The sequence below is a fragment of the Saimiri boliviensis genome, chromosome 11 (assembly GCF_048565385.1).
Source record: "Saimiri boliviensis isolate mSaiBol1 chromosome 11, mSaiBol1.pri, whole genome shotgun sequence".
Lineage (NCBI taxonomy): Eukaryota > Metazoa > Chordata > Mammalia > Primates > Cebidae > Saimiri > Saimiri boliviensis.
This window is the reverse complement of record NC_133459.1, coordinates 62,536,740-62,549,501: the sequence shown is the minus strand read 5'-3', so window position 1 is coordinate 62,549,501 and position 12,762 is coordinate 62,536,740. Positions and strand designations below refer to the sequence as shown.

General features: G+C 37.2%; 1 protein-coding gene across 1 annotated transcript in view; it reads right to left on the bottom strand.

Annotated features, from left to right (window-relative positions):
• UBE2U (ubiquitin conjugating enzyme E2 U) overlaps window positions 1–10,035 on the bottom strand; it is a 67,209-nt gene extending 57,174 nt beyond the window's left edge. The window contains exons 1-4 of the mRNA XM_039474196.2: window positions 9,529–10,035; window positions 7,754–7,835; window positions 6,614–6,706; window positions 4,264–4,361 (exon numbers count right to left, since the gene is read on the bottom strand). Of these exons, the coding sequence (XP_039330130.1) occupies window positions 4,264–4,361; window positions 6,614–6,706; window positions 7,754–7,835; window positions 9,529–9,594 (339 nt within the window). The 5' untranslated portion in view covers window positions 9,595–10,035. The remainder of the gene's footprint in view (window positions 1–4,263; window positions 4,362–6,613; window positions 6,707–7,753; window positions 7,836–9,528) is intronic.
• Window positions 10,036–12,762: the final 2,727 nt, after the last annotated feature.

The window sequence follows — 12,762 nt, the reverse complement described above, 5'->3', positions numbered from 1 at the left end:
AACATAGAGTTTCAAAAGTAAACTTTTTTAGAGCAAAAAGACAAACCAATATACACAACTTTCAATAAGCATTTATCAAATGCCTACTATGTATGGATCTGGAGATTGATTAAAAATGAGACATAGTCTGCACTCTCAAGAAACCTAATATTAGGCTCATGTATGATATAAAACCAGGAGAGATAAAAAAGCAAGTTACAAGTTTCTTTCTGTAATCTATTCCTTCCTATTATATACATTTAAATTGAATTTAAATTATGATTATAAAAATTTTAGTTGAAGTTGGTTAGTATAGTTAGACTTCAAAATATTTTAAACAACATTTCAAGTACCTTCCCCTTGAATAACAATGTGATCATTGGAAATGTATCTCGTTTGTTATTAAAAAAAAAAAGTAGTTAGTAATTATGGCCTAAACTTATGTTGCCCATCACTGTAGGCACAACCACCGGAGACTATTTAAATTTAAAATAATGGAAATGAAATAAAATAAAAAATTCAGTTCCTTAGTCACAGTAGCAACATTTCAAGTGGTCAATAGCCACATATAACTAGTGGCTATCGTATTGAACAGTGCAGATATAATGGACATTTCCATCAATGCAGAAAGTTCTACTGGGTAGCACTGACCTTCAAAGGAATACTGAACAGCTATTAAAATATTGATTGTTACCATAAGGCAGTTACTTGAAAGACAATGTTAAATGAAAAAGAAACAGGCTATATGGTTTATATAATCATGTGCCACCTAATAATGCTTCACTCAACGACAGATGGCATATGCCATGCTGGTCCCATAAGATAATAATACCAGTTTTTTACTGTACTTTTTCTATATTTAGATACACAAATTGTGTTACAATGGCCTCTAGTGTTTAGTATAGTGATAAGTTGTACAGGTTTGTAGCCTAGGAGCAACAGGCTATATATACTACATAGCCTAGGTATGTGTTAGGCTATACCATCTTGGTTTGTGTAAGTACACTCCATGATCTTCACACTATGATGAAATGTTTAACAATTCATTTCTCAGGATGTATTCTTGTTGTTAAGTGCATGAAAATACACATACCATAACTGCAACAATGTAAACATTCAGATTCATTCATTCATTCATTTTATTTAATATCTACCAAATGTCAGCATTGTCCTGGTTAGACACTGGGAAATCAAGGATGAATTAGACCTATTTCCTGATTTGGGGGAGTTTGTAGTCCAATAGGAGAAGACAGACAAGTAAGCAGTGTGTGCATTGCAGTATTAGTGTTCTAACAGAAACCTGCTCAGGGTACTGTTGGGTGTGTGGCAAAGACAGCTCCCCTGAAACCAAAGCTATTAATTCTACCTAGGAAAATAAATCAGAAAAGGTATCCTAGAGGAAGACTCATTTGATCTAACTCTTACAACATGAACAGCTGCTTACTGGACAGACAGAGGAAGAAGGGAGGAGAAAATGGGTTGCCAGGCAGAGGGGAACTAGACTGACAATTTACTAAGGTCTAAGATTTTAGAACTCTACGAATGTTTTTTGATCTGAATTGAACCAAGCAATGTGAGTGCAGAAAAGCATGAAGATAAAGTAGGAGCAGAATTGCATGGTGTGTTAGGGAGAGTTTAGATGTGAGGATTAGATATGCAACGGAACTAGAGCTTACACTTGTGGAGAGGGTGGAATCCACCGAAAGATTTTAAATAGAACCACAGGAGAAAAGATCAGGAAGCTCTTGCCTAGTAACAGCAGAGTTAAGGGTTTTCTTTATAATTATCAGTGATTGTCTTTTCCTTCTCGTCATCTTAAAAATCTTTTGTAATGTGTGCATATTTGTTTTATTAATGTTTTTGAAAAATAAAGAGACAAAAAACTGTGTTATCTACTGGCTTTCCATGATATATTTGGCAACACTTTAGTGTCACTTTGCATTACTGTTTAATAGTAAGAATAATCATAGTATTACAACTAGAGGTTCAGCATCCCAAATCTGAAAATCTGAAATCCTAAATACTCCAAAATTCAAAACTTTCTGAGCACTGACATGATGTGCAAAGGAATTGCTCACTGGAGCATTTCAGATTTCAAATTTTCAAATTTGGGATGCTCACATGGAGGGTATATATAATGCAAATATTCAAAAACTGGAAAAATTCCCAAATCCTAAGCATTTCAAATAAGAAACACTCAACCTGTATTAACTATTCAGTTCTCTTCTTGGACCAGGCACAGTTCCAAATTCTTTACATGCATTTAATAGTTTCATCCTCACAGGTTTCATGAGGTAACAATAGCCCCATTTTACTGACGAAGAAATTGAAGCATGGAGAAGTGGGAAAACTTTGTCCAATGGTACAAAGGTAGCAAGTGACAGAACAAATTTCCCTTTGATCAAATTATTCTGCAATTCAAAATTTTCACCAGTTCATGCTGGTTTGCCCATACTCATTACATTTTGAAATCATTTAGCTATTCTTACAGCAGACTCCAGTTTACATAGATGAGATCAGAATATATCTGTTTAAAGGAATCTAAAGAATTAACCCCAGATTTCTGCATATCACACTCATTCACTTAAATTTTTTGCTCAAATGTTTCTTTCCTAGAACACAGTCTCACACAAGTAGATCCTCAATACTTATTTGTAGAATGAATGAATGAACTGAACATTGAATCTTTTCTAAAGATTACAATGTGCTTAGTATGCTGACTAGTCAAAAAAGTATTATTTTTTTCCAAAAATAAGAAATACAAGAAATTGAATTTATAATTCCATATTTTAAAAATTCAATTATGCCAGAATATTTTATATTCCAAGTATTCTGGATAATCAAAATGTAATAATTTATCTCCAGACATTATTAGTGATAAGTAGGTCCATGGATAGATTATTACTAAGCTAGATCTAAGTGGTCAAAGCAAATATCACTTAAATAATTCATTTTAGCATCAGATAAGAAATGAGGAATTTTTTTTAAGAATCTGAAATAATACAACACTGGCTGGATGTGGTGTCTGCTGCCTGTAATCCCAGCAACTTGGGAGACTGAGGTAAGAGGATCTCTTGAGCCTAGGAGTTCCAGACCAACCTGAGCAACATAGTGAGACCCCTTCTCTAGAGAAAATTAAAAAAAAAATTTTGGCCGGGCGCGGTGGCTCACGCCTATAATCCCAGCACTTTGGGAGGCCGAGGCGGGTGGATCATGAGGTCAAGAGATCGAGACCATTCTGGTCAACATGGTGAAACCCCATCTCTACTAAAAATACAAAAATTAGCTGGGCATGGTGGCGTGTGCCTGTAATCCCAGCTACTCAGGAGGCTGAGGCAGGAGAATTGCCTGAACCCAGGAGGCGGAGGTTGCGATGAGCCAAGGTCGCGCCATTGCACTCCAGCCTGGGTAATGAGTGAAACTCGGTCAAAAAAAAAAAAAATTTACATAAAAAAATTAAAATTTCTAGAGAAAAAATTTTTAAAAAATTTTTAAAATTTAAAAAATTAAATTTTCTAGAGAAAGTTTAAAAAAAAATGTGGTCCCAACTATTCGAGAGGCTGAGGTGGTAGGATCACTTGAGCCTAGGAGGTTGAGGCTGCAGTGAGCCATAATTGTGCCACTGCAACTCCAGCGTGGGTGACAACAGAGGCAGATCCTATCAAAGAAAAAAAAAAAAAACAAAGAAAGAAAAGAAAAGGCACAACATTGAGGTATGCTTCTAAGGACCATGGGTCCAGTGGGTAAAGGTGGCGTTTGAGAAACAGGCATCTGAGGAGAGGAGAAAATCCTTGGTATAATTGTTCACTGGGTTTGATATGAATGCTAATGAGACAGAAAGTAGCTAACTAGCACTGTCAGAAACAAAAAACAAAGGTGAGCATTTTAAGTTGTAGTCAGTTGATCCACCTCTCTCAGGAAGGCAAGGTCCGTAAATGAAGAAGGACGTAAAAGGCCTGTTCAACACCAGGAAGTGAAGTCAGCAGCCAAAAGAAAACCTAAGGTTATATTTTCAGAATTGAAACCACCTAAATAATTATTTTCTTCTTTTATAAGATACGTATTCTTTGGTCTTGAGGGGCTTTAACTATCAATTTCACTTTAAAACAATAGTCTTTATAATTTAATAAGTTCCACTTTGCAGCCTTCATATAGAAATATTGATTTAAATAAGCTTCTCAAATTCTTTAAATACTGAAATATGCATTGTGTATTTTAATTCTTATAGTTTGAACAGTTAGGTAATTAAAAGTATTAAAAAGATTATATGCAATCTATTCTTACCTGTAGGGCAAGTAAGATGCTGCTCAATGTATAGCTTGTATTCCACATCGTAAGGTCATCCAAAAAAGTTATACAGGGCTGACCAGTGTGTGGGTCTACTGTATTAAAATAATACATTAATATTGGCATATATAATAAATTATCATGTAAAACTACAAACATCAAAATGATAAGCCAGAAAAATGATTTGCATTTGCTCTTCCTTTTTCCTAGTTCTTCTCTCTGTAATAAGAAGCACTATATCCATCCCTGGTTCCCATCCACTACCGTGTTGTTTTGGCTGAATATATAGGTGCCCCTACGGTTTTTCCTACCCTCTCCTCTAGTAAGATGTGGCCCCGTGACTAAGTTTTAGTTGTGGAATATAAGTGTGCAATTTCTGAATCATTTTTTAAAGGAAGCTGGTTTTCCTTCTTTTTTTCCCCTTCCCACTGACTGGAAACGGTGACAGAGTAAATGCTTTAGTCCCAGAAACGGAATCCTCCACCTTGAGGATGGGCAAAACTTAACCTCCAGCCTTGGCCTGTTATTATTAAGTTGGAAAGATGTACAGAAGCTTGGCCTATGACCTAACACAATTAATTTAGTGTTTGGAAAAATAATAGAGTTAAATAAGATAAATACAACTATATAATGGACTAGAAGAAACTTAAAATGACTATTTGATTTTGTTTGGGGAAAGGATCATCTAAGATGAAAGACAATTGCAAAAACCCCAAGGGACAAGAGTAATAGATCTTAAATATAAATTTATTTTAAATCATAAAAATCTCTAAATCCAACATGTGAAAAAATGACATAAACAAAATTGAAAATTAATGACAAATTAGAGGAAATATTTGCAGCATCTAGGACGATGTGATAACATTGTCGATTATAACATACAAGTCACAAAACAAGAATCAACAAATGTGAAAAAATATTTACTTCTCAAGTATTCAAAGAAGTGCTTATTAAAATAATAGCAAAGCTCTTACCAAATTGGCAAAAAAAAAAATTATCCAAAGTTTCAATGGCCAGAATTGGAAGGTACTAAAATGAGAACTTTATATATACTTTTTGGTAGGAGTATAAATACCACCAAAAGGCAACTTGGCTTTTTATATCTAAAGATGCAAAACTGTACATAGCCATCCTTGGTGGGGTTTGAAAGCTAGTAAATAATCCTTTTAACCCCTCAAGCTCATATGTAATTATAAAATAGATCAAGTATTGAAACATGGAAGTAAAAACATCAGCTTCATTGTACATAACACGGAAATGGAGAATGCACTTGATGAATGGCTTTCATCAGGCTCCATAAAAGTCCCCCTGATTTGAACTTCACTCCCAAACTGAAGGCCTGCCTAAATTTCCTGTGGGCAGAAAAAGAGACTGTACCCAGGATAGTTAGAAAGAGACAGTGTTGAGAAAATTCTGGGCCACAAATGCTTAATTCTTTCCTCCATCTCCCTAATCAGGTAAGTGACTGCCCTTGGGAGGAGTGATGGGGGACAAAAGAGCAGTCACAAGTTGTCCCCATACCTTTCCTCCTAGAGACTAAAGTTCCCTCTACTTTATGGAAATGATATTTATTTAAAAAATATCATTTTTTATAATAATGAAAAATTAGATCCAACTAAAATATTGAACAACGGAGGAATGGTTAAGTGTATTGTTGAACGATTTAAGATGATCTTTTGAAAATGTTTAACAATGCAGAAAAAAGACATATAGTTTTAAACTTAAAAACCTAGGCCAGGCGTGGTGGCTCATGCCCTGTAATCTCAGCACTATGGGGAGCCAAGGTGGGTGGATGGTCGGGAGTTCAAGACCAGCCTGGCCAACATGGTGAAACCCCATCTCTACTAAAAATACAAAAACTAGTTGAGTGTGGTGGTGCATGCCTGTAGTCCCAGCTACTTGGGAGGCTGAGGCAGGAGAATCAATTGAACCAGAGAGGCAGAGGTTGCAGTGAGCCAAGATCACACCGCTGCACTCCAGCCTGGGCAACAGAATAAACTTGTCTCAAAAAAAACAAAAACAAAAACAAACAAACAAAAAAACCACGTAAAATAAATAAAATAAAAAACCCAGAGGCAAAACTTCATATGTAATACCTCAACTACATAGAGAAAAGTTCATACATAGAATAAAAGAAAATAAATTTGGTGAAATGTTGTCGGTATTTTCTCTTTGCATTAGGATTTAAGGTGATTGTTAATTTTTCCCAGCCTTTTCATATTTTCCCCAATGAGAGTTCTTACTTTTATAATCATAATAAAGCTCTTAAAAAGAAACATGATTATTATAAGAAACAAGGATAATAGGTACAAAGCCTCTGATGATAAAAATCTCATTTAGTTCTTACCATTTGGATGATAAGGAATTGTCATAAATTTCACAACTGGAGGAATATAGTTGTACTCCGATGTAAAATGTATTGTCAGTTGGAAGACTAAATCTATGATATAGAGATAACATTTTTACTAAAGTGTCATATTGTATTGATTAACTCCTGATTAACACTGGAGTTTCTCCCTGTGGTTTAGACTTTCCAGTTTTATTTTTAAGTAAATCGATTCATCGACTATACAGACTCCTCTGGATAGTATAACAGACACTTCACAAACTATTATCACATGCTTTCAGTCTGTTTCCCACTAGTCCTTTCCATCTGCTACCTTTATCCCCCTAATACTCAGCCCCTCCATTGTATTTCATATTGACTGAACTCATCTTCCCAGAATCTGCTACAACCTTTCTTGCCTCCAAGTCTCTGCTGTGCTGTTTACTCTGCCTGAATTTCCTTCTCCTTCTGAACCTGGCAGACTCTTACACATTCTTCAGGACCCAACTCAAATGTGGTCTCCTTGGGAAGATATTTCTGACTCCCTCAGGCATAATTAACTAATCCTCTTCCTCTTTAGTATTCTGTTCAAAATCCATAATAATGTATATTTTATTGTAATTATCTGCTGATTATATTTGTCTCCCGTACCTCACTCAAAGAATATCTTATTAATCCATGATTGAAAGAAAACATGATCATCACAGTTTATAGTGGCTCAGTCTTCTTGAGATTTTTCGATTTATAAAAATTTGAGGGAAAATCATAAAGGAAAAAATGAGAAGTAACTGTGGGATTTTGAAGCCAATAGGAATTTTGATAGTTATTCCCTGATCTCATGGAAGACAGAAGATATTCTCAATTGATATGCTTTATTATGTCTGCATCTTAAAAATGTAATAACATTAAGATTTGGCATAAAGAAAAATACCCCAAATTTCCATCTATGTTAACACACGGCAAAAAAATTGTCCATATAATGAAAAAATAATGGAAATACTTTCAGAATTTTAGATAATTGGTATAATGCAAACTTATTTTACACATAAAGAAGAATTTCAGGAAATTTATATTCTGCAACCTTATCCTACATAAAAAGAGGGTGGGCTAATAATGGTATAAAGACTTTTTAAAAAATAGATTGGTTTTGAAAATACAAACCCTGACAAACTGAATTCTGTAGACCTTCAATTTCAGCTTCCCATTCCATCATATCTTCACTTACAGGCCTACCAGCGATACCCTTTAAGTTAAAAACAAAATTAAATCACACACAACTTATTAAGTATTTACTGAAGTTTTAAAAAATCACATACCAGCTGACACTGAATTCTAAATACTCGAAATTTTCTTTTTTTGATAAGTTTATTTGCTGGGGAGGTGTTATGTGTCTTATGACACAGAAGTTAATATAGATCCCAGAAAACATATGCAATAGTAAATAAGAATAAATCATAATTGTAGAAGTCACCAGTGGGACTAGAAAGTCAAGATTAGGATGTGTGGCTTATATACTCTCTGTGTAAGTCAATAACCAATTTAAGATTCCAATTTTAAAAGAAAGAAATAGAAAGTACATGTTTCTTCAAAACATTTTATAGCTATATGAATTCTACATGAATGACATGAAGTGGAAACATTTTCATTAAGAAAAAATCCAAAATTGCACTTGTATATAAAAGCAAAGTTTTCCTATACTTGAGGTATTGCTCCAATGGAGGGACAAGAATGTATTTCATGGAAAACCTTACGAATTGTGCTAAGTAATACACTTACATAAACAGACAAAAATACTTCCAAGCACCCACATAGTTTTTAAGTATGTTAGTGCTTGTCTGGGTCAGCACTGTATCTCTATTATCTATATTTACATATTCCTTCATTAGATTCTCTTTCAACAGAGAACTACAAAGCTCAAGATGAGCAGAAATAATATCAAATGTTACGTCCATGCCTCTGGAATGTTTGCTGTTGCACTGCTTTAACTGTTCCTACTATCTCCAGTGAAGGCAGTACTTTTATAGCAGAGGTAAAAATTGAACAACCCACTGAACTACACCTGAAGCAACGGTAGGATGGACTCTATACCTTCCTTCTATGGACAGCTTTCTTTCTATTCTTTCCCTTAAGCACTCCCTCTTTGCCCTCTCTTCCATTTTTTTTATTTTCCATAAATCAGCCTGTGGCACCCACGGACACTGATAACCTCATTGGTGGCATTTAAGGCCAAGGCTATTGCTTCCTTTGTGTTAAAACTACAGAAGGAAGGCATTTATGTGTTATGCTGGTAAAAGTGCACTGGACAGTAAGTAGTGGAACACAAGAATTAAGAACTAGAGCTTTGAAATCAGAAAACCCTGTAATGGAATCATGGGCCAAATCTTTACAGAATGTTTTGGAGCCTTAGGTTTTCAGTAGGTAAATGAAAGGTACTACTTCTTTTGCAGCATTATAATTAATGAGCATAAGCCTGCACCTGCTAGTCACTAACTACATAACAGACCCTGATATTCAGCGCCTAGATCCACATAAATTACTTTCCACAATATGCTCAATATTGTTAGGCATTATTATTTTGAATAATAATGATTGTTATGAAATACGTTCGTGAGATATTTATTTATTTATTTATTTATTTATTTTTTGAGACAGAGTTTCGCTCTTGTTACCCAGGCTGGAGTGCAATGGCGCGATCTCGGCTCACAGCAACCTCCGCCTCCTGGGTTCAAGCAATTCTCCTGCCTCAGCCTCCTGAGTAGCTGGGACTACAGGCACGCGCCACCATGCCCAGCTAATTGAGATATTTATTAAATAACAATACTGGAGTGGCAAATCGGGTGTAACTAAATTACGACTTATAGAATAAACATGGGTTAAACTGCCTCTTAAAAATTACTGCACAATGAAACACATCCCTCCACGTGCCTAGTACTTACCTTATAATTGTTCTCCCTGAGCTCATGGAAGTCTCTTTGCAGCAAGCGGTAAGCCCTACCGCTCATGATAGGCAGCGGAGGGTCTGGCACTCGTCCCCAAATGCCTCAGGTTTAGTCTGAGGCAGATGTTTCAAGTTATGGGTCACCTTCCCACATTTAGTAAACTGACATAAGTTACCTGCTTTCTAGAACCTCGGAAGCCTCCCAAGATAAGTGGCTTCTGAATGTGGGATTAACAATGAGTTTTTCTCCTAACTCCTCTAAACGAGAACTTCCCGAAGGAAAACTTGGGCACTTCCTCGTCCGTGGCGTTTCACTGCAGCGCCAGCTCGCAGCCCAGTCTCAAGACGAACTTGCAAGAGCAACAGACAACCCCGTGTCGTCGGCGCCTGAGTGGGAGTGAGACGTGCACGCCCACCAAGGTCCTAGCACGTTGTCTCCACTTCACAGGTGCAGCCCGGCAGCCGCGCAACTGAGGAAGTAAATCAGTTGCCAAGCAACAGGCCCCCGTGGGGCCGCCGGGAGACGGAGGCCGGTTTTCTGATTTGGCCGCCCTTCACCCAATCAGCGACAGGGGGCGGGCCTCTGGCTCTCCCCGCAGCAATCCCGCAGCGGTTTCCACCTGGAAAGACCAATGAGATTCGTGGTCTAGGCGACACCAACCAGTGTAGAGGATGGGGTGAGGTCGCGGGACCCGGCGTGTAAGTCACAAAAGCCATCACACCAAGGATCTCTTCAAAATTATCCTTCCTTTTTCTTGGAATATCAGAAGATATAAGAAGTGACTGGTAGTTACAGGTCTGCGTTTATTCATAACGGTAGCTTATATGGCGAGTTACCATTCACAGTAGTGAGTATGCTATGTCATCGAATCCTACAATCAGCCTGGGAAAGTGCTCCAGGACCAGGGAACTGCTTAACATGTCTCACATTCTCATCCCCGGACAGCTTCGCACTTACTGTCCCTGCTCCCTAGGCGTTTGCCACATTCCTTCAACCCCTTCAGCCCTCATGTTCCCTTCACTCACTCATCCTTCGGATTTTAACGACTCTTTAAGGGATCCTTTCTTTTGTGATTCCACGGGACCCTTTATTTGCCTCCTAGTTAGGGCCTCACAATCAAGTGCCTATTGTCTTCACCAGAGTGGGAACTACTGAAAGACATAGTTCCATTGCCAGCGCCAACTATAGAGCCTGGCATCTTTGTTCAGAGTGCTTTCTTTTTTTACCTACTGTTTACTTACTAATTTTATGGAATGGGGATATTCAATTAATTAGTCTATTCATTTTACAAATATTTATTAGATACCTTATGTGAAAGATTCAAATGTAGTAACTGTCTTTATGGCTCCAATATGCAACAAACGAGTATACAAAACAAAAATCATGATTTCAGATCATGATAAGCATTATGTGACAATAATAAAACAGTAACATGTTAGAGAGTGGGGTAGGTCATTAAGGGTTAGATAGAAATGGTGGTCAGGGAAGGCCTCTGTAAGGAATGAAGTTTTGAACTCATACATGAAAGATGAGACGGGCCGGGCACGGTGGCTCAAGCCTGTAATGCCAGCACTTTGGGAGGCCGAGGCGGGTGGATCACAAGGTCAAGAGATCGAGACCATCCTGGTCAACATGGTGAAACCCCGTATCTACTAAAAATACAAAAAATTAGCTGGGCATGGTGGCGCGTGCCTGTAATCCCAGCTACTCAGGAGGCTGAGGCAGGAGAATTGCCTGAACCCAGGAGGCGGAGGTTGCGGTGAGCCAAGATCGCGCCATTGCACTCCAGCCTGGGTAACAAGAGCGAAACTCCGTCTCAAAAAAAAAAAAAAAAAAAAAAAAAGATGAGACGGAGCCTGCTATACGAAATATTAAGGGCAGAGAGTTCTAGGAAAAGGAAAGCAGTATAGAAAGCTTGCCTTGAAAAGGGAACAAGGGAGGGTCAGGAAGGTCCTGGAGGAGCCCGGAAGGGGTGCGATAAAGATGGGGAACTACACAGTAGGAAATTTGGGCTTTGTTTGAACAGCGATGGGAATCCATTGGATGGGTTTAAACAGGAAAGTGCCATGCTCTGATTTATATTTACATGATGATTCTGGCTACTCTATGAAGAATGAATTGTAGGGGAGACTATTTGGAAGGATCCCACAATAAATTTCATCTCCAGGTATGGTAGCTTAGAAATCACCAAGAATATATACAGTAACTGTACTAAAAGGTTGGCACAATAAAAGGCTTTTATTCTATGTTTCATAAAACTAAATATAAAGGATGTTTTCCTATGAAAACATCAACTACGATCTGGAATTGAATTTTTTGGCTCTTCTTGCCATCCCATCAGATTTTAACATGGGCTTGTGTAGGACTGGAAATGTCAGGCGAAAGTGAGAAAGTGAGTAAAGGACTACCTAGGTGAGAAGGGAACAGACCCGGTTTGGAGATCCTAACTAGGTTTGTCCATATCATCGTGATGCTACAATCCTTTCTCCCCCTCTAGGATCATTATAATAGTGAATTCAGAATCTTTTGTATTTTTAAAAAATTATATATTTAAATATTTGTCATGGAAAACACTTTGAAATATGTATACATTATGGAATGGCTAAATTGAGCTAATTAACATAAGCATTACCTCACATACTGAGGAAACCTAAAATCTATTCTCATTTTCAAGGATACAACACATTTTTATTAACTGTAGTCATACGATACTTTAGCACAATGAAAATCAAGTTGGCAGATATTCATATGACTCCCCCACCCCCAAACCTGTGTTACTAACTTTGACCTCTTCTTGGGACTTCAGACTAGTATACCTACTAATTTATATCCGATTGCCTGTTTATTACCAAGCTATCTTGTCCCGAAGACATTTCAGACTCAAATGTCCAAAAATAAACTTATTACTGTTTCTCCCAACCAAGCTTCTATCCCAGTTGGAAATTTGAAGTCATCTCTGACTCCTCTTTTTCCTCATGACTCACAAGACATGCTGCTGTCATACCTTCTTCTCCAGCTTTGTCACTAATCCTCAAATTAATAACCTTGTCATCTCTTACCTAGATACAGAACATCTTTGTATTGTACTCCCTGACTCCAGACTTGCCTGTCATGAAACTTGATAGTAATGTATTTAAACTAACATGTGATCATAAAATTCCCTGCTTAAAATACTTCAAGGGATTCTCCTTCATCCCAGCTTAGCTTATCTTCACCTTCAGCATGTGGATT